Raw genomic sequence first — 23,553 nt, forward strand, 5'->3', positions numbered from 1 at the left:
GGGGTTGTGTTCGAAGAAAGGGATGTGTGGAAAGTTGACAGCTGATCAAAGGGAGAGCTGTCGAGACAAAGGACGATGAATGGCGACGTCATCGATCCTTCCAGCCTGATCTTCCAAGCCCAAGTACAGAGCGAGGGATATAAACGACCCCGAAACAGAGCTCAAAGGATGGAGGGGATCTTCAAGTTTCGACGCAAGGTTTGTTACCGCACTAGGCTAAGATTATGGTGTCTTGCATCTGGAGTCTCGACCACGCTACATCGGCGACTAGTGGTGTAGCAATGACTCTGGCTATGATGTCAACCACGCACACATCGTTCCCGAAAGGCGGCTTGACTTCCAAGGCTGTTCCGAGGTCTTTTACGACTCCACTGGCAGCTGCCATCTCGGCCGTTCGTACCGATCTCAGCCACGAGGATGACATCCCCACTGCGGTACCGTCGAGCTCAATGCAGCGAACGGTGCTTACCGACATTACCAACACCACCAACGCACTGCCTTCAACCACTTCTCGAGCGACAGTGTCGGTACGAGGTAGGAAAGTAACCGATGCTTCACTGCGTAAGACGATCGTGGCGCTTCAACACCGCAAGAAGGTCATGCGACGTAGAAATGCTATCTCGCTCACACGCGAACAGGCAACCCGTCTTGCCCAACAACTCTCACAAGTCCGGCAACATCCCTCCAACAATGACGATGCAAGTGAGGCCGCACACAATGCCAAACCGATCCCCTTCGTAACGTGCCAACTCGACGACAATCTCTACCTCGTCTCGAGACGCGATGGACACACTCTCACCTGTCCACCCCACTCCACCACCTGCACCTGCTCACCATCCCACCTCTAGATCTCAAGTCACATTCGAATCCATACCAACTCTGCTTTTTTTGTGACAACGTGCATTTGGGTTGAGATTTTGAAAAGCGAGATTGAGAACATGATCCAGTCAAGACCATGCGGGAGACCTGGATGAATTTTGGGGTGTGTGTGTGGGATAGGGAAGAACCACGTCGGGATCGACGAGGACGAAAGAGACGTAGAATTACATGCAAAAGCCGCAGGATCGCTTTGCGAGACGAAGAAATCCACCACGCTGCACTGCCGCGCCATCTCGCTTTTCGATGGAAGAGTATGGGGGTTGTGGTATCCCTCTCAACGGCCCTCGTCGGGCCGTTGGATCTGGAAACGCCACAGCGCAGAGTGCGGTTGTCGTCTCGATTGGTGAAAGCGCCTGTGACCATTACGTGGCCGCGCTACGCCTTAGCACAGCGTGGCGCGATTGGGAAAAGAGTGGAGGATGCTGGGATGAGAACATTGTGCGAACGAGACCGGGGGAGATGCGATGCGAGGGAAACAAAGTTTACTCGTCGTCGATCTCGATCTCGCCGGCGTCGATGCCCTCAATGATGGCGTGGGGGTTCTGGCCGTTGACGGTGCAGCCGACGGACTGGGCGGTGCCGAGGATCTCCTTGACGGTGCCGGCGAGCGACTTGGCGAACGACTTGAAGCGCATCTTGCGGGCGATCTCGACGATCTCCTCGAGGGCGATGTTGCCGCCGTGCTTGATGTTCTTCTCCTTCTTGCGGTCGCGAGGGGGCTCCTTGAGCGCCTTGATGACGAGCGAGGAGGCCGAGGGGACGACCGAGACGGCAGCCTGACGGTTCTGGACGGTGAGCTGGACGGTGACGCGGAGACCCTTCCAGTCGCCGGTGGCCTTAGCGATGTCCTCACCGACCTTCTTGGGCGAGAGACCAAGAGGACCGATCTTGGGGGCAAGCGCCGAAGAGGCACCAACCTCACCACCGGTGGCACGGAGGTAGATGATCTGTTGGAGGTAAGCAGGAAGGGGTCAGTCTTTAGGCCAAGAGACGAATCTTTGAGACGGCTGCATGTCTCTGTAACACTGCGACGCTTCAAGTCGACGCTGCACAGATCCGATGATGGTTGTCCTTTTGTCGGGTGGCAGACTGGGCTGGGTCGAGCGCAGGTTCGTGTGTATGCGCGCACGAACGCCGAGACGGATGGCCAGCGCTAGAGAGACTGGATCGACAGTCTCTCGACCTGAATGTTCTGCCGCATCCATGCCATCGCTCTGCGAAGCGCAAGCTGCTGTCAATCCCCTCCTCCTCCGATGTTGCCACAACTGAAGCGAGCTGCTAATGTATCGGCTACGCCCTGCTCTGGCCACCACGGTGAGCATATCCACGGCACGTCCCAACAATCGAACAATACTAGTGACTCGGTCACAGTATCCTGTAGTTCGAAAGAAGCCGCACCTGACGCGGCTGCGGCTGCACACTTCTTCCCTCCTGGTGCCAGATGCCAAGACGATTGCGAACGCCTTCTGCAGGTGTGTACGAGCGCATCGTCGCTGGGCAAAGTGTCGGACAAGGGTATTATGTGGCTCGGGTGATGATTCAAGATGCCATGGTCGAGGTGGTGGCGGCGTGGCGGATCTGTGCAAGCGTGTCGGCGTGTCGAAAGTGTGCGAGAGTGTCGATGCAGCGAGGCTGGATAATCACCTTGATCTCGTTGGGGTCGATCTTGGGCGCCATTGTGAATAGGTATGGATATGGTGGTGATCTGAACGGTGAAGACGGCAGGCTGGGATCGACACAATCACACCCACCACACCGTCTGCACTCGCCCGCGCACACAGTTCACAGTTCACGGCTTCTTGGTGCAGTTCAGATCGCGCTGTCGCGCCGTGCAACCGGAAATTCCATTCGTCGAGGGCACCTGCTGCTCCGAAGTCACATCACTGCCGATGCCTCGGTCTCTGGTTGCTACCTGCCTTTGACGCTCAGAGTCCTGGGGAGCCCGCAGTGCAAGTTCAGCCTTGGGGCGCTGGCTCCAGCCAGAAGGTCCCTCCGGATTTTTAGAAAGTTCGGCCGAGCTTTGCCCGTGGCCTTTACAAGTCACGTGTTATAATGCTCTTTCGAAAAATCAAGACTGCAGCCTTAGTCAATGGAAACCGAGCTGGGGCGCGCAGCTGAGGCAGGCGGCTTGGCCTGCGACTTGGCTCAGGAAGAAGATGTCGAGGTTGCGAGAGCGGGTTGAGCCAGCTGCGGCCTCAACCTGCGGAGCTAGCAAGCAAGCAAAGACACACATGGACACGAAGTGAGCAGGCTGAGACGCAGCAGAGCCTGGCTCGCCTACCGACTGCAGCTGCACACAGAGGCTACGCCAGGCCGGCTCTGCGACTGGGCACAGGCGGGCGGGCGGGCGGGCGCGCCAGTCGTCGAGATGATCTCGGCTTCTCGTCGTCATCACCGTCCCGCTCTCATCACCACCTACTCGAACACATATTCGCCAAGATGTAAGTCGCACAAACAGCACCAGCCATATCGCAGATACAAGGAGCATTGCAGAAATACGCAGCTACGCCACCAACATCGTCCAGGAACTGCCAATCAACCGCACGAGCCCAGTCATTACTGCCGCCAACGTCGCTGCACCACATCGCATCACACTGCACATCTTCACCGACAATTACGGCGCATCAGCAGGACCATCACCGCCCATCGCAACATCAGCGAAAGGCACCCCGACGACTTTGTGTTGTTCCTGCTACAATCAGATCCAGAGCACCGGCACGGACTTCATAGCCCTTTATTGAGAGCGATCCGCCGACCCGCCGCAGATTCATTGCCATTGGAAAGCAAGCAGATCTACCGACAAACATGCAGTACTTGCGTAAGGGAGATTCTCCTTGAAGCGCCGATCTCCGTCCGTGCAGAATAGTCTGTTACCTCCTGCAGCCAGTCCCTGCAACATCCTCAGAACTCGTCTCAACCATCGACGTTGCGCCGAGCCTTTTCGCATTCTCAGCTTGCCCTTGTCATCTGCGATATGTGCACTACAAACGCACTCATTGGGACAGCAAACTGACCTCAGCCCACTGGTGACTTTGCGTTCGCAGGTCTGAGTCTCTCGTCTACAAGGGCTCCCTCGCCGGCCACAAGGGCTGGATCACCGCCATCGCCACCTCGCAGGAGAACCCCGACCTCCTCCTCACCGCCTCGCGTGACCGCACCATCATCGTCTGGCAGCTGTCGCGCGACGACTCCAACTACGGCTACCCCAAGCGCATCCTCCACGGCCACAACCACTTCGTCTCGGACATTGTCATCTCGTCCGACGGCCAGTTCGCCCTCTCCGCCTCGTGGGACAAGACCCTGCGTCTCTGGGACCTCAACACCGGCACCACCACCCGCCGCTTCGTTGGCCACACCGCCGACGTCCTCTCGGTCTCCTTCTCCGCCGACAACCGCCAGATCGTCTCGGGCTCGCGCGACCGCACCATCAAGCTCTGGAACACCCTCGGCGAGTGCAAGTTCAACATCACCGACGACGGTCACTCCGAGTGGGTCAGCTGCGTTCGCTTCAGCCCCAACCCCCAGAACCCCGTCATTGTCTCCGCCGGTTGGGACAAGGTCGTCAAGGTAAGTTTCGCTTCGGCTCGCCAAGCTGGCATGCGCACATCAGAGTCGGCAGACGACGTCATGGACCGCAGTTGCAGGCGGAAAGAACGGAGGAACGCGGCAGTCAGCCAAGAGCGCTGGCTTGCGATGAAGAGTGCTTTTTCAAATATTTGCTACTATAGAGAGCATAGCTCGATGAGAACATCCTAAAGTCACCAAGATCACTGAGCATCCACCTCGCAAAGAGATGGAGCCGCCAAGGGAACCAAGCAAGGAAGGCGTCGTCGCCGCCAACTCTGATCTGCGCCGAGTCTTCTTTGGAAGCAGAATCGATGACTGACGACTCTTTCGCTCTTTTTCTTCCGCGTTGCATAGGTTTGGGAGCTCAGCAAGTGCAAGTTGAAGACCAACCACTACGGCCACACTGGCTACATCAACACCGTCACCGTTTCGCCCGATGGTTCGCTCTGCGCCTCGGGTGGCAAGGACGGCATCACCATGCTCTGGGAGCTGTCGGACGGCAAGCACCTCTACTCGCTCGAGGCTGGTGACACTGTCAACGCGCTCGTCTTCTCGCCCAACCGCTACTGGCTGTGCGCCGCCACCGCCTCGTGCATCAAGATCTTCGACCTCGAGTCCAAGAGCATCGTCGACGAGCTCAAGCCCGAGTTCACCGGCGTCGGCAAGAACTCGGCCGACCCCGAGTGCCTGTCGCTCGCCTGGTCCGCCGACGGCCAGACCCTCTTCGCCGGTTACTCGGACAACATCGTCCGTGTCTTCACCGTCTTGTAAATTGTGTAGCACCACCAGCACAGGTCTTTTTTCCCCTTCGCGCCAGCGATGGGTTGAAGAAGCATCTCACGGTCGGAAGGCATGCCTTGTGGCGCGCCTTCTGATCACTTGCCGATCTTGTCGCAACGGAACGCGGCGAGACGGGCAACGTCCTCCTCCATCCTCTCAATCACCCTCCCGTAAACAAAAAATGGTCTCGTGCGCGCTTGTACCTGTTGCATTTCTCATCCTCCTCTCTCGCAGATCTAGCGGCCAATCCACACGAACCGTCCCGGTTTTCCGTTCTCATAATGCTCGTCTGATTCCCAAATGGTCTGTGTAGCAAAGCTTGTGTGCTGAGCGACAGTTGGAAAGCGATATGATAAGAGTCTTGTCGATTGCTATAAGTTATGCGGAAGCAAGATCTAGACGCTCATCTTCATGTCGATTTTGGGGTGGCACTTGTAGCCTACGACTTCGAAGTCGTCGTAGGTAAAGTCGTCGATGTCGATGATGTTGCGCTTGAAGTTGAGTTTGGGGAAAGGCAGAGGCTGGCGTTCGAGCTGGACCTTGAGAGGCTCGATGTGGTCCTTGTACACGTGCGCGTCGCCCATGGAGAGGATGAGCTCCTTGGGCTCGCAGTCGGTCACCTTGGCGACCATGTAGGTGAGCAGCGCATAGCTCGCGATGTTGAACGGCACGCCTAGCCCGAGATCGCACGAGCGCTGGTACATCTGGCACGAGAGCTGCTTCTTGCCCTCGCCGCGCGCGTGCGCCTCCAGGTTGGACACATAAAACTGGCAGAACATATGGCAGGGCGGCAACGCCATGAGCTCGAGGTCGCGCGGATTCCACGCGCTCAGAAGGATGCGTCGGTCGGTGGGGTTGTTTTTGATCTTGTCGATCACTTGGCGCAGCTGGTCCACCCCCTGCCCCGTATAGTCGGCATCACAGTCCTTGTACTCGGCGCCAAAGTGACGCCACTGAAAGCCGTACACGGGGCCGAGATCGCCCTCGCGACGGTGCTGCAGGCCGCGCGAGTCCAGAAATTCGCGCGAACCGTTGCCGTCCCAAATGTGCACGCCCTTGTCCGTCAGCAGCTTGGAGTCGGTCTTGCCCGCCACGAACCAGAGCAGCTCTTCGAGCACGCCGCGGAAGAAGACGCGCTTGGTGGTGAGCAGCGGCAGCGTGCCGTCCGCGAGGTTGAAGCGCAGCAGCTGCGGCGCAAACAGCGCCACGGTGCCCGTGCCCGTGCGGTCGGACCTCGTCTCGCCCGTCGAGATGATGCGCGAGACGAGCTCGAGATACTGCGACTCGTCATGCTTGGCCGAGCCTGCGGAGCCGGGCGCGCCCTCGACGTTGCCCTTGGGCCCGGTCTTGGACGAGAACATGCCTGCGATGGTGGGCTCGGCAAAGTTGTGGTGCGCATAGCCCAACACCACCATGCCTCCCGCATCCATCTCAAACAGACGGCCGTTGGTGAGCGGAAGCCCCAGCCAGCGCGCGATAAAGACACGGTTGAAGTGGCCGTGGCAGACGAGCAGAACGTCGCACGTCTTGGCACCAACGTCGTGGCCCTGGTTGCGCTTGTCGACGTGCCCCGACTGGAGCTCGCGGATCTTGGCGATGACCGAGTCGATGCGGTCGCTCATGTGCTGTGCCGACTCTCCCGGCAGCTCGTCGGGACGCTCGGGGTGGTCCGGCGTGCCTTCGGTCCAGATATCCCAACCGGGATGCTTTGCTCGAATCTGATCGGTCTTGAGGCCCTCGTAGGCGCCGTAGTCCCACTCGCGGCAGTCTTGGAGGATCTCTACCTGCGGGATGTGCTCGCGCTGGCTGGCGGGGATATGGTCGAGCATGATTTGGAGCGTGCGCTGCGAGCGCGTCCTTGGGCTGACGAAGATGTGGTTGAGTTTGGTGGGGTCGATGAGCTTGCCGTTGCCGACGCCGACGATGCTGGGCGCGAGCTGGCGCATCACCTCTTCGCCGTGCGGTGTGAGCGGGATGTCGGAGCGGCCGGTGTGCTGTCCCGAGATGGACCATTCCGTCTCGCCGTGACGCGCGAGGAACACGCGGGGCATCGCCATCTTGTGCAGAATACTCGGCCGCTGTTTTGCGTGCGCAGGGTGATGGAAACGGTCGGATGTGGCGAGAGGAAGGGAGCAAGAGAGGATGTCGGGGTTGCCGATCTTGTCGAGGCGCGGCATAATCTCCGACGCTCTTTAGCGAGAGTCACACTTTTGAGCTTCCCACGGCTCGCTTGGGCCAGCGCTGCTGCTGCTCCGCACTCCGAACCCACTCGAAATCACGTCCATCAACGCGACACGCGCGTCGCCAGCCAAGCCCCGATTGTCCGCATTTCACATCGACACACCCGATCTTGCAGAGGCAGCTCAGCCCTGCCAGCTTGACGGTACTTCCGCACTGTCGACGCGGATACACTAGACTTGCAACTGAATAGCGACACTCGAATGCTCAACGACAACTTTGCTGTGACTCGGCTTTTGGTTCTAGGGCCTCAGCAGTGTACAAGTGTGGATCGGACGAGACTACTACGACGAGAACCAAGACGACGACTCCTCCTTGCCCGAGGTCATGTCGGAGCTGATGATCCTGTGCACGTGGCAGAGGTAGTCGACGTAGCTCATGGCGTCGTTGTTCTGGTCCTCGACCAAGCTGTTGGCGAGCTCCACCTCGGTGCCGTCGCGGTTCTGGCGCGCGATGAGCACGGGCAGCTCCGGCTTGTTCCTCTGCTGCGCAAACGACTGCACGATGGCGCGCACCTGCTTGGACAGCTTGGTCGGCAGCTTGGGCAGCCGCGTCATGCGCGCATCGACCTCCTCGAGCGAGTTGACGCCGTACAGATCCTCCAGCAGACGCGGGTTGACGTTGGCGCCCAGCCACACGATGCACATCTCGCCGTTCTCGAGCAGGTAGGCACCGTGGCCCTCCATGCGCAGGTACGACGGTCGCATGAGCGCGGGCGTCTTGATGCGCGTGCCGTCCACGCTGCTTCCGTCCGGCTGCTGGATCTTGATCGGCGAGCCGTCGGCATCGGACATGGTGTGCAGCGCAATCATGCGTGGATACAGCATCGACATGATCGCCGACACGCCCTGGGCACGGAAGAAGCGCATGTAGAACGCGCGCACGTCTGACGTGACGTTGCCGCCCTTGATGCACTTGGTCTTGTTGATCGCGAGCGCATATAGCGGGAAGAGCTTGAAGCTCTCCGGGAGGATCAGCTGGCCCGGACTCGTCGACGACGCACAGTTGCGGCGATACGCCAGCAGAATCTTGACGCACTTGTCTGTCAGGTAGTGGCGCACCTCCTTGAGCGGCTTGGCATGCGCCAGCGACACCACCTCCTTGGCATAGTACGCCACCGTGCTGTCCATGTCGGCGTAGCGGAAGACGTTGCCCAGCAGCGACGTCACGGGAACGGCGATGTTGTGGCATCGCACCCGCCTCTCTCCTTCGGCCGTCGTGTACAGCACGGCGCACTGGAAGTGTGCCTCGTGCTTCTCGTCCAGCTTGCCATCGTGCTTGACCAGAGCCGCCACGCACTTGTCTGCGTCCATGGTGCCCACCTCGAGATCCGTGACGTTGCGCTGGAAAAAGTTGCCGAAATGGTCGGCGACGCGCAGCCCGTTGGAGCAGCGCAGACGCATCGTCACGTTGTACGCCGTCTCGCGCAGCACCGTGCGACGCACCTCGCTCTGCAGCTTGACGCCGTCGCGCACCGGGTCGAAGCGCGGGTGGAAGAACACCTCTCCGCCCGTGAAGCCCGGCAGCACGCCGATGGTCGCGACGTCGATGTACTGCGAAGGGAAGAAGAAGACGTTGATGCCGATGCCCGCATCCACACACTCTTCCGCCACGCCGCGGTAGAAGCCGTCCTGCGGCACAAACAGGTTGCGCTCCTTGTCGGTGCCGTACAACTTGGTGTCTTCGCGGTGCTTGAGGGCACCAGGGCCGACGGTCGGAATGGTCGACAGGAAGATGTTGACCTGTCCGCCGATGGTCGAGAGCGCAGCCTGTGCTCCTCGAACAGCGGCGCCGAGCGCGGCATCGCCGACCATGCTGTCGGCGAACATGGAGGGCAGGCTGTCGAGCAGGCCCTCGATCAGATGGCGCGACTCCCAGGCGTCTGCCAGCAGGCCGTCGCTGATGGGCACGAACGGCTCGTCGATGTCGCCGACGACGAGCATCTGTGCCTGATCCAGCTCGGCGGAGAGGTTGTAAAAGTGAAGCGCGCGATCAAAGGTGAGGATGGCCACACGTGCGCCCTCTACGAGGCCGAAGCCGGGGCCAGCGGTAGCATCCGCATCCGGTGCACCGTTGGTGCCCTCGGCGTCGGCAGCGGTCTTGGGCCCGTAGAGCGTCTCGCGGATCGCCTCGACGGAGCTGGCGAGGGCGCCGGAGCGTACAGCGCTGTAGCTCACGTCGATGGCGAACAAGTAGGTCAACGGACGCGGAGCACGCACGGTGGTGCGACCCTTGCCGATCTGGAGCCCGCTGAAGGCCTCGCTCGCGGCCTTGGTGGCGGTCTTGGCTGCCTGCGCACCTTGGCCGCTGAGTCCGAGCGTGGTCCCCTCAAAGTCCTTGATGGCGTCGGACTTGGGGTCGAGTTTGGCCGTCTCGGTACGGGTGCTGGCCGGGGCGACGGGCAGCAGGACGGATGCAGGCGGCGCCGACTGAATAGCCCAGTACTCTTTGGGCACGGCAAAGTCGATCGAGCCGCGGGAGAGTTCGGGACGCTGGTCGAAGTCGACACGGCGGCCGCTCATGTCGAGGTTGCAAAAGTAGTCGGCGGCGACCTCGGTGGCAGTGCCGCAAAGATTGCACGTCCACTTTTGCCCGCCTTCGACGAATACGCACCAGGGGTTGATGTAGGCGCGGCAGCGCTTGCATCGGGGTGGCCCGCTCTCGCCGAACGTGGCGACGGGGATGGGCGCCTCGTCGATGCGCAGCTGGGCGAACGGCTGCATGAGCACAGCGAGAGGCAGCTGCGAGGTGGTGGCGAGCTCGTCGGTGGCCGGCATGCTGTAGGTGGTGAGTCGCATGTGCCTGGGCGAGCAGTTGCCCTGGTCGACGGCGGCAAAGCTGGTGGTGCTGAGCGGCATGCCGCCTCGTCCGCACGTGGCGAACCACTCCTTGTCGAAAAAGTCCTGGTCGGCATCCTGCATCTCGACGGGGCTGGGGATCTGGTCCGGGTCGATCTTGCTGCGCGGACCGGCGAATCGCTGGCCGGCCTGGTGGGGTGGTTGTGCGATGCCGCCGCCTGCGGAGAGCGCCGCCTGCATGCCGGGGATGTTGCTCTGCTGGTTTTGGGGAATGTTGGGGCGGCCTGCATTTTGTGCCATCATGGCGCGGTTGTGTGCGGCCTGTGCCGGAGAGACGACGTTGCGTTGACCGGGCATCTGGTCGAGTGCGGCGTCGGCATCGGCGTCGTTGAAGTGGTGGCCCTGCTGTGCGACCCTGGAAGCAGCTGCTTGCTGCCATGGAGCCGGCGGCGGATTGGGCTGTCCGGGCGCATCGTTCCAACCGGTCGACGGAGCTTGCTGGGCGTCGGTGTGGTAGGCTCGAGCGCTGCGCTTGGTCTTGGCGGGGCCAGCGTCAGCGGCTGAGCCCGGAGCGGGGCTGGGCTGGCGGCCGTGCAGATCTAGACCAGCCATTTGCGATTCCACACCCACCGTGCTGCCAGGCTGTCCGGGCGGTCGAGGGCTCAGCCTGCCTTGCATGGCGGCAGCGTTGGGCTGCAGCCCCGGGTTCTGCGGCCCAGCACCAGGAGCGCCTCCAGACGACGACATGCCTGGCTGTTGCGGAAAGGGTCGGCCTGCTGGAGGGCGGACACCGGCCATGCTCGTGGAGGCTGCAGATGGTGGTCGCGCCATGGGCATGCCGGGTTGAGGTCGGGGCTGCATGGCTGGGTTGGGAGGAGGACGAGCGCCTTGCTGCTGAGGCGGCATCTGCTGCATAGGACGTTGCTGACCGAACTGCTGCTGCTGTTGAGGTGGAAATGCGGCGCCAGGAGGCGCACCTGGACGTGGTGGGGCGGGCTGCGCCTGGAACGGCTGTCCCGGAGCCTGGTGAGGCGGCTGCTGCGGGTTCATGGTGCACGCAGCAATACCAACGAGAGACGAGGGTGTGCTTCTCGGTGCTTTGCTTTGAGTGCCTGTCCAGACGATGCTTGGGTGGATGAAAGAGGAAGGATCGGTGCAGGGGAGAGCTGGCTTTGGATGAGGGTGGGTGGTTGCGCATCTCGAGCGCCGAGGGTTAACGTGGCACCTCGAGTTGGGCGGCCCCGTGCGCTGGCTGGCTCGGCTCGGCTGGGCCTTCCCGTTCGCTCACTCGCTCGCCGGCGCTGCACGCGTCGCCTTCATCTTCCAGCTCAGCGCGGCGCGGAGACCTGAAAGAAGCAACTTCCGTGCGAGATGGCGCAAATTTGTATTGTTAGACCGGCTTCATATGGGACTCTCATTTTTTAATTTACTGTGCGATTTCCGATACGCTCCGCGGCGAGCTGCGTCGGAAGAAATGCACGTTGGTTCGGCGACCCACCTGCAGCGACACGGCAACCGAAGCTGAGATTCGGATTTTCACGAACTGAGTCAGACCAACACGAGCAGCACTCAAGCCGCGCCACCCGCCTGACAAATCCAACGGTACCGGTTCGAACGGCATGGAACCGAGCATCGCCGCCAACACGCGCCGAGGACGATCGATCAGCTGAACCGCTCCAAGCCCGGCTCGGTTGGACTGCCGAACAGCGGCTGCGCAGCCAAGCCAGCCAGTTCTTCTTATCTCCCTGCTGTCCATCCACCACCACCACCACCTGCTCTGTTCTACTAGCAATCGTCAAGATGGCTTCGCTTCGCACTGGTCTTCGTGTGGCTCAGCCGCTGCGAGCATCGACTCGCAACATCAACACCTTCGCCCGTCCCTCGGTGCGCTCGAGCGTGCGTCACTACAGCAGCCCGGCGCCTGGCTCGCCTCCGCCTCCCCCGCCCTCGAGCAGCTCGTCGACGAGCAAGGTGCTGCTCACTTCGGTCGCCATCGCTGCCGTTGCTGGCGGTGCCTTCCTTGCTTTCGGCCAGGACGACAAGAAGTCGCTGCTCGGCGTCGGCCCTGACGGTGCCAACAAGCTGTCGGGCTCCAAGGGCGCCGCCGTCGCCGCCACCAGCGCACACTCCAAGGCCGACTACCAGGCGGTGTACAACGCCATCGCCGAGCAGCTCGAGTCCAACCCGGACTACGACGACGGCTCGTTCGGCCCCGTGCTCGTGCGCCTCGCATGGCACGCCTCGGGCACGTACGACAAGCACAGCAACACTGGCGGCTCCAACGGCGCCACCATGCGCTTCGCCCCCGAGTCCGACCACGGCGCCAACGCCGGTCTGGGCGTCGCGCGCGACTTTATGCAGAAGATCCACGACAAGTTCCCCTGGATCACCTACTCGGACCTGTGGACGCTCGGCGGTGTCGCCGCCATCCAGGAGCTCGGCGGTCCCAAGATCCCCTGGCGCCCGGGCCGCAAGGACTCGGCTGCCGACAAGTGCACTCCCGACGGCCGCCTGCCCGACGGCGACAAGGGCCCCGACCACCTGCGCCACATCTTCTACAAGATGGGCTTCAACGACCAGGAGATCGTGGCGCTCTCTGGTGCGCACGCCCTCGGCCGTTGCCACACCGACCGCTCCGGCTTCGAGGGTCCCTGGACGTTTGCGCCCACCTCGTTCACCAACGAGTACTTCAACCTGCTCATGAAGGAAAAGTGGAACATGCGCAAGTGGAACGGCCCGCCTCAGTTTGAGGACAAGTCGACCAAGAGCCTCATGATGCTCATGACCGACATGGCTCTGGTGCAGGACAAGTCGTTCAAGCAGCACGTCCAGCGCTACGCCAAGAGCGAGGACGAGTTCTTCACCGACTTTAGCTCCGCCTTTGCCAAGCTGCTCGAGCTCGGCGTGCCCGCCGAGAACTTCAAGGCCTTCGAGACCAAGCTCGACGGCGGCAGGCCCTTTGAGTTTGCCACCTCCGCCGAGCAGGAGAACGCCAAGTGATTCGAACACACGCACCCGTCACCCTTCCCTAGCATAGACGCCATGTTCACGCGCTAATCAATTCTCCGTTCACACACTCATGCTTGGGGTGCAACGCAGCCTCGCAGTGTGTTGTCACGAATGTGTGCGAAATGTGGGCTCGCCGAGATTGGCGCGCGGTGGGGCTTCCGCTCAGAGTCGCTCTGAAAGCGTCGACTGGATTGAGCTTGATGATATGATGAGATCCAGCCTCGGACCTGCAGTGCAGTCACATTGGCGACTCTCAGCCAAGGTGCAAGCCAAGGCTGTTGTTGTTGTCTGGGAAGAGAGGCCCCACCCGACCAGGCGTGGAAGCGAGTCATAAATCGACAGCCGCACTAATTGGCGGCGTGGCCGAAGGTGGCAGCCGTTTGTTTCTTCCTAAAACCTGCATGATTTTCTCGCACGCGCTATAGCACACTGCAATTTTCCACGGCGGAGCAGCACAGACCGCTGCGCAGATGGGTGGGCTGCGACCCACAGGCTTTCATTGCACGCCCGAGCCCTTTTTTGGATCGGAACAGCCGGACCCACCGTTGCCAACTTAACTTAGCGTTTCGACCATCACATCAGCGGCAACCTTACCCACACTCCCACAAAACAAGCGCAGTCACACTCGCAACCCGCACGTTTGGCTTCAGCAGCAGCAGCAGCAGCAGCCAGGATCTATAAAGCTTGGCGCTTTCCCGCCTCGCAAGCCAAAGCCCACTTCGACATCCCTCCACCTTTGCTCCTTCTGTCTCTGCCCCAAAATGTCGATCCCTTCTGAAGGCTTGGTCTCGGTCGCCTCCAACGTACAGCCCCAGGCTATTGGCACGGGCTCCCGCGTTGCCAAGGGGAAGACCGTGCTCATCGACAACTACGACAGCTTCACCTACAATGTCGTCCAGTTCCTCGCCGAGGCTGGCGCCGATCTCGTCGTCTACCGCAACGACAAGGTCACCATCGAGGAGATCGAGGCTCTCAACCCCGCCAACATCGTCATCAGCCCTGGACCGGGCCACCCGCTTCACGACTCGGGCATCTCCATCCCCTGCATCAAGCACTTTGCCGGCAAGATCCCCATCCTCGGCGTATGCATGGGCCTCCAGTCCATCTACTCGGCCTACACCGGCATCGTCGAGTTTGCCGGCGAGATCGTCCACGGCAAGACTTCTGAGATCGCTCATGACGCCAAGGGTCTCTACGCAGGTCTCCCCGCTCACGGCGTCGTCGGCACCCGCTACCACAGTCTGGCCGCCCAGCTGCCCAGCTTGCCCAAGGAGCTCGTCGTGACTTCCAAGACTTCGAGCGGCGTCGTCATGGGCATTCGCCACACTCGCTACACCGTCGAGGCTGTGCAGTACCACCCGGAGAGCATCCTCAGCGTCGGTGGCCGCGAAATGATGGTCAACTTCCTCAGCTGGACCGGCGGCACTTGGGACGCCAACCCGCAAGCCAAGGTCGACGCCGCCGCCATCGAGCGTGCCGAGAGCACCACCGAACCCGTCCTCGCCATGGCCAACGACGGCGGTGCTGCTGCCCCTGCAAGCGCACCTGCCGCCGCCAACGGATCCGCGCCCGCCGCCACCGCCAGCGTCGGAACCATCCTCGAGCGCATCCACGTACAGCGACTCAAGGACATTGCCGCCACCAAGGCCGTCCCGGGCTTCTCTCAGCGCGACCTCGACATTGCCCTCTCGCTTCACCTCGCTCCTCCGCTCATCAACTTCCCCGAGCGTCTCCAGCGCCACGCCGCCCGCGGCCTTCCGGGCGTCATGGCCGAGATGAAGCGTGCCAGTCCAAGCAAGGGCGACATCGACCCCACCGCACATGCTGGCGCCCAGGCGCTTGCATACGCGCGCGGCGGCGCCAGCGTCATCAGCGTGCTCACCGAGCCAAAGTGGTTCAAGGGCACCATCCACGACCTCTCGCTCGCCAGACGCGCCGTCGACAATCTGCCCGACCGTCCCGCCATCCTCCGAAAGGACTTTATCGTCGACACCTACCAGATCGCCGAAGCCCGACTCGCCGGCGCCGACACGGTGCTGCTCATCGTCGCCATGCTCACCGACGAGCACCTCAAGCAGCTTTACGACTACAGTGTCGGCCTGGGCATGGAGCCCCTCGTCGAGGTCAACAACCCAGAGGAGATGACTCGTGCGCTCCGCCTGGGTGCCAAGGTCGTCGGCGTCAACAACCGCAACCTGCACGACTTTAACGTCGACATGGACACCACCTCGCGCCTCGCCGATGCCGCCAACAAGGGCGGCGTCATCCTCTGCGCCCTCAGCGGCATCACCGGTCGCAGCGACGTCGCAAAGTACCTCAAGGAGGGCGTCGGCGCCGTGCTCGTCGGCGAGGCGCTCATGCGTGCCAAGGACAAGCGTGCCTTTATCCATGACCTCCTCGGCCTGCCTTCCACCAGCGCCGCCGCAGAGACCGTCGAGGGATCCCTGGTGGGCCACGGCACCCTCGTCAAGATCTGCGGTCTTTCCAGCGTCGAGGACGCCGTCGCGGCTGCTGAAGCCGGCGCCGACATGCTGGGCATGATCCTCGCACCGGGCACCAAGCGTACCGTCTCGCACACCCAGGCGGCCGAAATCATCCGCGCGGTCCGCGCTCTGCCCGGTAGCGCCCCCGAAGACGCCGTCGCATTGGATGCCGAGGCGGTCGCCGGCTTGCTCGAGCACGGCGTCACGCCCGAGGACTGGTTCTCGTTGACGGTCAAGAAGCTGCGTTCGCGCGCAGGCAAGCGCCCGCTGCTCGTCGGCGTCTTCCGCGACCAGCCGCTGGCCGAGGTGGCGAGCACCGCGCAGAAGCTCGGCCTTGACGCCGTGCAGCTGCATGGTCGCAGCGAGGGCATCGAGTGGGCCAAGTTCCTGCCTGGCCGCCTCGTCATCCGTGTCTTCCCCGTGGGCGCCGACGCCCAGATCGGCACGGGCCTGCTGCGCGACGTCGCGCGTCCCGGCTACCACCACCTTGCGGCGCTCGACACCGCCGGCACGCCAACCTCGGCCACCGGCGGCGACGGCGGCACGGGCGTGGCGTTTGACTGGTCGCTCGCTCGCGCCGTGCGCACTGCCGACGCGCTCCCCGCCATCGTCGGCGGCTCCGCCGCGCGCCCCGTGCCCCTCATCCTCGCCGGCGGCCTCACACCCGACAACGTCGCCAAGGCGATCCACGACGCGCTCCCCTTCGCCGTCGACACGAGCTCGGGCGTCGAGACCGACGGCAGGAAGGACCTCGCCAAGATCCGCGCGTTCGTCGCCAACGCCCACTCGGCGCCGCGTCCGCAGCAGTAATTCTCACTCACGCCTTTGCACACGCGCAATCGAAGAGATGACTTTCTTGACAAAACAAATGTATGCGACTTACCTATGGATGCATGTGTGTGTGTGTGTGAGGGGGGAGAAGGGGGAGCGATTGGGGGGGATGAGGTCCAAGAGCGAGTGTGTTGGGGGGTATTACATGAATGGAGCTTTAGACGTGTGGACAGACAAGAGATTTTAGCGAGCAAAGGGGGTTGGAGTTGGTGGGGATTGCAGGGTCATGGACTGGGAGCGAAGGGGCGGCTGTTGGAGCCGGCAAGGAACTTTTTTACTTGGAGGCCTTTTTGACCATTTCTCGGGCCCAGGCGGCGGTCTTGCGCGTTTCGGAGCCGTTGCCACGGCCTCTGCCGGCCTTGACGAATTCGGCCACCCAGGGCGCGGTGAGGAGCACCTTGAGTTGTCCGTTGGGGAAGGCGCTCGCGAGGTCGCCGAGCAGACCGAGCGTGGCGCGGATCAGAGGTTCGCTCGCCTGGCTCTGCGTCTGTGCCTGGGCGACGAGCGCGATGAAGGCAAACATGCCCTCGACGTACGGCTGCAGAGCCTCGATGCGGTTGCCTGCACGCATGCCCGAGACCGTGCCCACGTACGCCTCGCAGATGCCCTCGCGCAGCGAGTTGATGTAGTCGATCATGTCGTAGTCGTTCGGGTCCACCGTCTGGATCAACGACGCCTGCTGCAGCACCGACATGCCCATCTGGAGGTACTTTTCAAACGCCGCCCCAATCGCCATGGCAATGTCGCCAAAGCACGACAGGATCGGCGGCTTGACACTGCGGTTGAGCTGCGGCGACTGCAGATTCGCAAACAGCGCGTTCATAAAGTCGTCGCAGTACTTGGCCGAGCTCTCGCCCAGCGCGCGGCAGATGTCGCCGATCAGCCCGACGCTGATCGAGCACAGCTGGTACTCCTCGTGGTTGCGCAAACCCTCCACCATGAACGGCAGGAATGCGCCCAGGTACTTTTCAAAATCGGCCTCGAACGCCGAGATGACCGCACCGACGGTGAAGAAGGCGTCCTCGAGCACCGTCGGCTGCTTGGCGCCGTTCTGGATGAGCGTCAGCAGGTTGGTCATGATGCGGTCGCCCAACGCCAGCGTCTCGCGGCCAAGGCGGCGCACGCACGCCATGAGCACGCTGCACAGGTTGCCCTGCAGCTCGGCCCAGTTGTTGCGGTCGTCCATGCCGACGAGCTGCGCTGCCACCTCGTTGAGCTGCTGCTGGCGATCCAGAATTTGCACCAGCACGCCGCTCGCCTGGTGAACGCAGTCGGCAGCGCAGTGGGTGACGGCGCTGGCCAGCGCCTCGTACGCCGAGGTGCGGCTGTTGGACTCGTTCGAGTTGCGGCCGGTGGCCTGGAGCAGGCTGCCGACGATGCCCTCGAAGAAGGGCGAGAGCGGCGTGGAGGGCACCGCGGCGGCGTCTCCGCCGGTCTCGTACGACAGAGCATTGGCGCCGAGCTGCTCCGAGAGGTTCATGATGGCCCAGCAGCAGTTGGTCACGATGCGTGGCTCGTCCTGAAGGCCCAGCACGAGCGCCTGGACGAGCGCCGGGAGGTGGACGTCGGTCTTGATCGAGTCGCAGCAGAGATCCGAGATGCGTCCGAGCGTCCAGGCGGCGGTGTCCTTGACGGCGATGCTCTGGTCGCGGAGCATCTCGATGATGGTGGGCAGCGCCGACTCGACGAGGGGCGCCAGCGTCTTGCGGTCGGGGCCTTCCATGATGGAGCCGAAGCACATGACGGCGGCCTCGCGCGCGTGCCAGTCGGGGTTCTTGATGTTGCCCTCGACGAAGGGCACGGCAAGTCGCACAATGTCGTCGCCGACCACCTGAGCCAGAAGGCCGACGCACGTGCCGGCAGCCTTGGAGACGTCCCACTCGTCCTCGTCTGCATCCTCGTCCTGGGTCTTGAGCAGCTCGAGCAGCACGGGCACGATCTCGGGGAGGGCGATGCGCGCAAAGTTGTAGCAGGCGCGCTCCGGATCCTCGCCAAACTCGGCGGCCTCTTCGGCCTCGAGGGCGAGCTCGATCTCCTCGTCGCAGACGGTGGACCAGAACTCGACGGCCTGGAGGGCCACCTTGGGTTCCGAGTCGCGCATGCCGAGGACGGTGAGGCCGAAGAGCGCCTGCTCCATGTAGAAGCGCATCTTGTCGTAGTAGAGCTGCATGGTACGCACGAGACACTCGTATGCGGCGATCTTGACGGCGATGTTGGGGCTCTGGGTGGCCTCGCATACGACCTGCATGATGTAGTTGCGCTCGCCCTCGCGCTCAAAGTTGGCGCGGACGAATTCGAGCGAGTTGTAGAGCGCCTGGAGGGCGGCGAGCTGGACCTCGGGCGAGGGCTCCTCCTTGCGTGCGCCCTGGATGACGGCGGTGAGGATCTCGTTGGACTGGGCGGCCAAGACGTCGGAGCTGATGCCTTCGCAGGTGAAACCGATGGCCTGGAGCGCGGCCTGTCGCAGACGCATGTTGGAGGCATCGCCCATGGCGCCCAAGAGCTGAGCGATGAGCTCGTTCCACAGACCGACGGGAAGCTCGATGGCTGCGATGGCGGCGATCACCTGTGCAGCAGCGGTTCCGGCGCGGTGCTCCTGGCTGCCGAGGGTGCTGAGCACCTTTTGCTTGATCTCGTCGCGGCCGGCCTGGGGTAGGAGCGTCCATCTTGCGGTGTACTCTTCGACACGGGTGGGATCGCGAGCTGTGAGTGCGTTTTTGACCGCGAGACCGGCGGCGGTTCGGATATGCGAGGGGGAGGATTCGTTGGCAAGCTCGGCGGCGAGCGTGCTCATGTAGACGGGGTAGCTATCGCGAGCGGCTGCCTCGAGTTTCTGCTCGGCATCGGTACGGATGGCCTGATCCGGCGAGAGCGTATTTGTGAGGAGTTGGTTTGCGTCCATGGTCGCGAATCAAACGGCGACCGCGTCGAGTCGCAAAGTATCGAACGGTGGCAGAAGGGGGGGAGGCAATAGCTAGCCAAGGCTGCCTGGCGTAGCGACTCTCGGCGAGGACGATGTGGTAGGAAGAAGAAGGAGAGGAAGAGGCAGCGGCGTCGTGGCGCAGCCAAGTGTAGAGATGGCGAGGAGGGGTAGAGGGAGGAAATGCGGAGCGGGTCGACGATGCGGAGGAAGGAAGGAAGGATGACGTGCAGAGAGCAACAGAGGCGCGCTGGGGAGCACAGAGCGGGCGAGGCAACTTTTTGGTGTGTTGATCTCTGACCAAGCCTAAGCCTTTGCGTGGGCCACGCCTAAAATCCAAGGGCCGTCCGCGATTCATTTCCACGCACACGCATCCACGCTCAGTCGGTCACACTTTTCGCTCTCCCTCTCTCCACACTCGCCCGATAGCTTTCGCCGTCCACGGCCCGCTGCTGCGATTTTCCATGCAGTCACACGCACGACCCCGCGATGGGAGTTATGTAATCCCACCTAATTTTTGCACCTCGACCGCCGCCTCGGCCGCTGCCGCTGCTGCTGTCTGCAGATGCGCACACACGTCGCCGCCGATCCCGCCCACCTTAGATTTGGCGGCAAGTGATCCGACATCGTAGCTTTGAGCGTGGACCCAAACGAATGCAGATTATTGTTACTGTATACGGTGAAAGGAGAGAGTATGCCGGATCGGTCGCGGATAGGGCTACAGGAGAAGGGGCGTGCAGCAGTCGAATGGTTACGCGGATCGGGAGCTGGTGAGCGGGTAGCTGGCTTTCTTGTCGACGCTGATCAGGCCCACCGCCTGCGTATCGCCGTCGAGGTGCGATGCCTCTTCGGATGTGAGCGCGCGTGGCGCACGGCTGAACTCGTACTGCGACCATCGCCATGCCGGGATGCGGTTGCTGTACAGCTGGTCGATCTCCACAAACGTGCGGCCGCGCGTCTCGGGAAGCAGGAAGAATGCCAGGATGGTGATGACCAGCATGCATCCGCCAAAGATGAGGTACGCCTTGGCGGCCAGGTTGCCTGCATCGCTCGCTGTGATCTGCGGCAGAGCCAGCGTCGTCACCACCGCCGTCGCCTGGCCCCATCCGATCGCATACGACATGGTGTAGTTGCGCAGCCTCTGCGTCGGCAGCTCCGACGGCATCAGCAGCGAGATCGAGTAGAAGCAGAGCGTCCAAAAGAAGTTGAACACCATCGCCAGCGCCGAGATCGCCTTGGCCGCATTCGCATTGCCCGAGTAGAATGCAAGCCCGCCCGCGCTAAAGTCGATCACCGTCAACACCACAAAGCCCGGAAGAGCCAGCGAGCGGCGTCCGACCTTTTCGAGCGCCACAATGGCGATCGCCGCTCCCACCACCTGGCACACGTACGCGTACACCGTCAGCACGAACGGGTCGCCCAGCCCCAATTGCGTGAGGAAGACGGTGGCGTAGGTCGTGCTCAGAATGATGCCGCTCACTTGGTTGAGCGAGAAGAACGAGCCGGCGACCATGGTGCGCAGCAGGTGCTTGCGGCTAAAGATGTCGGTGAACTTGGTGTTCTTGACCAGATTCTTGCGCTCCTGCTCGGCACGTACGATGTCCTGCAGCTCCTGTTCGATCTCGGCGTCCGATACGGGCCGCACACGCTTGAGGGCAGCACGCGCTTCACCGATCCGGCCCTTTTGTACGCACCACACGGGCGATTCGGGCAGAAATGGCGTCGGCACGAGCAGCAGGAACGGCAACGCCGCCTGCACCGCCAGCGGAACCTTGAACGAGCGCGTATCGTTGTAGTTTTTGTCCGATGCCCAGCAGCAAATAGCTGCCAACAGGTTGGCCAGAATGGTGAGCAGATTCGAGCTCGCCACCGCACCACCGCGAATGCTCGTGGGTACCACGTCGGACAGATACAGCGGTCCGATCGACAGTGCGCAGCCGTACGCCAGCCCGTTCATCACGCGGCCCAGGATGAAGGCGGCCAGATTCGGCGACCACAGCTGCAGCTGCGTAGACGGGATGCTGAACATGTACGCCGCACACAGCGACCACTTGCGTCCGAGTCGATTCTGCACGTACGGCGACAGCAGCGCTCCAAAGATGGTCCCGATCAACGGGATGGAGAAGATCATCGACTGATGACTCGCGGTGAAGGTGTAGTCGCGCGTGTCGCGGTTGAGTCCTTGGTACTTTTTGACGAATTCGGGCATGGCGGCGAGCGGGCTCATCAGCGAGTTCTCCAGGCCGTACGTAGCTCCACTGAGCGCGATCGTCACGACGGTCACCAGGACCGACCTGCTCAGCACGCGCGGCTGAGCAACCACGCTCGTGCCGATCGACGAAGCCATGCTGAGCGACCTAGGCGAACGAACGTCCGTAGTCATGGTGCGGGATGTGGGCGGCCGGAGGAAGCCAGAATGGCATGCGCGAGACCGTGGCGGAGGTGGATCAAAGACGGGATGGCCCGGAGCCTAGGGGTAGATGCATCAAGGGTCGTAGAGTGGCTGCTCGGGGGTGTGCGAGCGTGCAAGTGAGATGGCGCAGCCGAATCTTTGTAGTTTGCTGCTGCTGCTGCTGCCGGTGCCGCTGCCGGTGCCGCTGCTGCTGCCGCTGCTTCTGCTGACTGCAGTCCGTGGGAGCAACAAGATTGCATGCGAGTGGGAGCAGAGCAGCGCTGTCAGGTGCATGCATCCCTCTGCCCCACCAGCCCCGAGTGCAGCGAGAAACCGAGCAGCTGGCGCAAATGAAGTCGGAATCAACAGCCCAGCCAGCTCGGTGGTGGAACCGGAGCGTCGTCTGTGCAGCGAGCGTTGCAAGGCCGACTTTGGTCTAACGCCTACGCAGCAACCTTGGCGCGAGCAGGAGAGCGCCCATGAAAGATGATGGTCGTTGACTTGGGCCTTGTTCAACTCCGACTAAGCTAGGGCGCTCCAACAGGATCGTCTCGGAGATATATTTGGATAATCCCCGCCGCCACCCTGGGACTGGACTGCCCAACAAAGCGTGCCCTGCTGGGCGCCAAGGGTCGTGCAGAGGGCCCCGCAGCTGTCAGCCTCGACTCTGCATTTCGTTCTGCGCAGACTCGGCGCCGAAAAAGTCCAGAGATGTTAGCTTTTAGGCGTAACAATTTGCGTTTGGCTGCGCGAGACGATCGGACGATCAGACGATCAAGGTTGCAGACACGCAGGAGGAACAACGGACGACATTCGAGATCTGAGCATGGCTCTGATTCTACGCTACATAGGGACCGGCTGCCCACAGCGCAGGGCCGAGTGCTTGGTGTGCAACGACTACCTGCGGGGCGGCGGCGTCGAGTCGCGTGCTGCCGCGCCTGCTGCCCACACGGGCGCCGAGTCATCCTGCTCTTGTGCTCTCTGCAGCCGATCGAGGGCCAAGGAAGAGAAGTCAGAGTCGGTGGGATCTGCGATGCCAAGCAGCACGACCAAATGCTCACCTTGAGTTGTTCGGCGTACGCCGCCTTGCGCTGCGTGGCTTGGCGCTGCGCATCCACCTGGCGCTTGAGGTCAGGCGACAGAGCCTATCGTTGGCAAGCCGCCAGGGAGAAAGGGAAAATCACGCGTGGGAGCCATGCCGAGACGGGACGGCGCATCAAAGGGCACGACAAGATCGGCGAATGGGAACGGGGAATGGCATGAAAGGGGCGAAAGGGACGAGGTGTGAGCACGGAACAATGGACCGACGGACAATGATCTACAACCATGCTGGGGACTTACATCGTAGAACTGCTGATCCGTCGGAGTCGTGGCTGCGTTGACGCAGAAAGGTGAAACAAGTCGTGTGGGGGACCAAAGTCAGCTCGATTGTGACCGAAAAGGGACGGAACAAAGGGCTGCCAGACGGCAAAATGAGGGGGGAACAGACGACCAACCTTTCATAATCGCGTAGCCCACCGCAATGGTCGCCAGACCACCGACGATGGCGCGCGGCCAAGGAGAACCCGACATGATTGGTTGGCGTGAAGAGGGCCAGGCGAGAGGCGCGGCGAACGAGAATCGACGAACGAAGGCTGGCAAACTGTATGGATGAAG

At 62.1% G+C, this 23,553-nt stretch overlaps 9 protein-coding genes across 9 annotated transcripts, besides 4 other annotated features; 3 read left to right on the forward strand and 6 right to left on the reverse strand.

Moving 5' to 3' along the window:
• Nucleotides 1-224: 224 nt before the first annotated feature.
• PAN0_007c3240 (uncharacterized protein) lies at nucleotides 225-848 on the forward strand (the record flags this gene model as incomplete). The annotated part of the gene is made up of 1 exon (XM_014801325.1): nucleotides 225-848. The coding sequence occupies one exon, from the start codon at nucleotides 225-227 to the stop codon at nucleotides 846-848; it is 624 nt and encodes a 207-aa protein (XP_014656811.1).
• A 513-nt stretch (nucleotides 849-1,361) lies between these two features.
• PAN0_007d3241 (60S ribosomal protein L12) lies at nucleotides 1,362-2,556 on the reverse strand (the record flags this gene model as incomplete). The annotated part of the gene is made up of 2 exons (XM_014801326.1): nucleotides 1,362-1,826; nucleotides 2,524-2,556. The coding sequence occupies 2 exons, from the start codon at nucleotides 2,554-2,556 to the stop codon at nucleotides 1,362-1,364; spliced, it is 498 nt and encodes a 165-aa protein (XP_014656812.1).
• A 691-nt stretch (nucleotides 2,557-3,247) lies between these two features.
• Nucleotides 3,248-3,320: a sequence feature (In-frame stop codon was detected at splice-junction site;~WD40 repeat-like protein).
• Nucleotides 3,321-3,644: 324 nt separating this feature from the next.
• Nucleotides 3,645-3,744: a sequence feature (In-frame stop codon was detected at splice-junction site;~WD40 repeat-like protein).
• A 179-nt stretch (nucleotides 3,745-3,923) lies between these two features.
• Nucleotides 3,924-4,446: a sequence feature (In-frame stop codon was detected at splice-junction site;~WD40 repeat-like protein).
• Nucleotides 4,447-4,800: 354 nt separating this feature from the next.
• Nucleotides 4,801-5,217: a sequence feature (In-frame stop codon was detected at splice-junction site;~WD40 repeat-like protein).
• A 404-nt stretch (nucleotides 5,218-5,621) lies between these two features.
• On the reverse strand, nucleotides 5,622-7,403 carry PAN0_007d3243 (thymidylate synthase; the record flags this gene model as incomplete). The annotated part of the gene is made up of 1 exon (XM_014801327.1): nucleotides 5,622-7,403. One exon carries the CDS (start codon nucleotides 7,401-7,403, stop codon nucleotides 5,622-5,624), a length of 1,782 nt encoding a protein of 593 aa, XP_014656813.1.
• Nucleotides 7,404-7,748: 345 nt separating this feature from the next.
• Nucleotides 7,749-11,312, reverse strand: PAN0_007d3244 (sec24-like protein; the record flags this gene model as incomplete). The annotated part of the gene is made up of 1 exon (XM_014801328.1): nucleotides 7,749-11,312. One exon carries the CDS (start codon nucleotides 11,310-11,312, stop codon nucleotides 7,749-7,751), a length of 3,564 nt encoding a protein of 1,187 aa, XP_014656814.1.
• A 750-nt stretch (nucleotides 11,313-12,062) lies between these two features.
• On the forward strand, nucleotides 12,063-13,262 carry PAN0_007c3245 (cytochrome c peroxidase; the record flags this gene model as incomplete). Its single annotated transcript, XM_014801329.1, has 1 exon — nucleotides 12,063-13,262. The coding sequence occupies one exon, from the start codon at nucleotides 12,063-12,065 to the stop codon at nucleotides 13,260-13,262; it is 1,200 nt and encodes a 399-aa protein (XP_014656815.1).
• A 770-nt stretch (nucleotides 13,263-14,032) lies between these two features.
• Nucleotides 14,033-16,564, forward strand: PAN0_007c3246 (phosphoribosyl anthranilate isomerase; the record flags this gene model as incomplete). Its single annotated transcript, XM_014801330.1, has 1 exon — nucleotides 14,033-16,564. One exon carries the CDS (start codon nucleotides 14,033-14,035, stop codon nucleotides 16,562-16,564), a length of 2,532 nt encoding a protein of 843 aa, XP_014656816.1.
• A 295-nt stretch (nucleotides 16,565-16,859) lies between these two features.
• On the reverse strand, nucleotides 16,860-19,487 carry PAN0_007d3247 (karyopherin Kap95; the record flags this gene model as incomplete). The annotated part of the gene is made up of 1 exon (XM_014801331.1): nucleotides 16,860-19,487. One exon carries the CDS (start codon nucleotides 19,485-19,487, stop codon nucleotides 16,860-16,862), a length of 2,628 nt encoding a protein of 875 aa, XP_014656817.1.
• Nucleotides 19,488-20,256: 769 nt separating this feature from the next.
• On the reverse strand, nucleotides 20,257-21,888 carry PAN0_007d3248 (sugar transporter protein; the record flags this gene model as incomplete). The annotated part of the gene is made up of 1 exon (XM_014801332.1): nucleotides 20,257-21,888. The coding sequence occupies one exon, from the start codon at nucleotides 21,886-21,888 to the stop codon at nucleotides 20,257-20,259; it is 1,632 nt and encodes a 543-aa protein (XP_014656818.1).
• Nucleotides 21,889-22,794: 906 nt separating this feature from the next.
• Nucleotides 22,795-23,469, reverse strand: PAN0_007d3249 (uncharacterized protein; the record flags this gene model as incomplete). Its single annotated transcript, XM_014801333.1, has 4 exons — nucleotides 22,795-22,878; nucleotides 22,959-23,042; nucleotides 23,239-23,270; nucleotides 23,394-23,469. The coding sequence occupies 4 exons, from the start codon at nucleotides 23,467-23,469 to the stop codon at nucleotides 22,795-22,797; spliced, it is 276 nt and encodes a 91-aa protein (XP_014656819.1).
• Between the last annotated feature and the right edge of the window lie 84 nt (nucleotides 23,470-23,553).

This window comes from Moesziomyces antarcticus, assembly GCF_000747765.1.
Source record: "Moesziomyces antarcticus DNA, scaffold: scaffold_v10007, strain JCM 10317, whole genome shotgun sequence".
Lineage (NCBI taxonomy): Eukaryota > Fungi > Basidiomycota > Ustilaginomycetes > Ustilaginales > Ustilaginaceae > Moesziomyces > Moesziomyces antarcticus.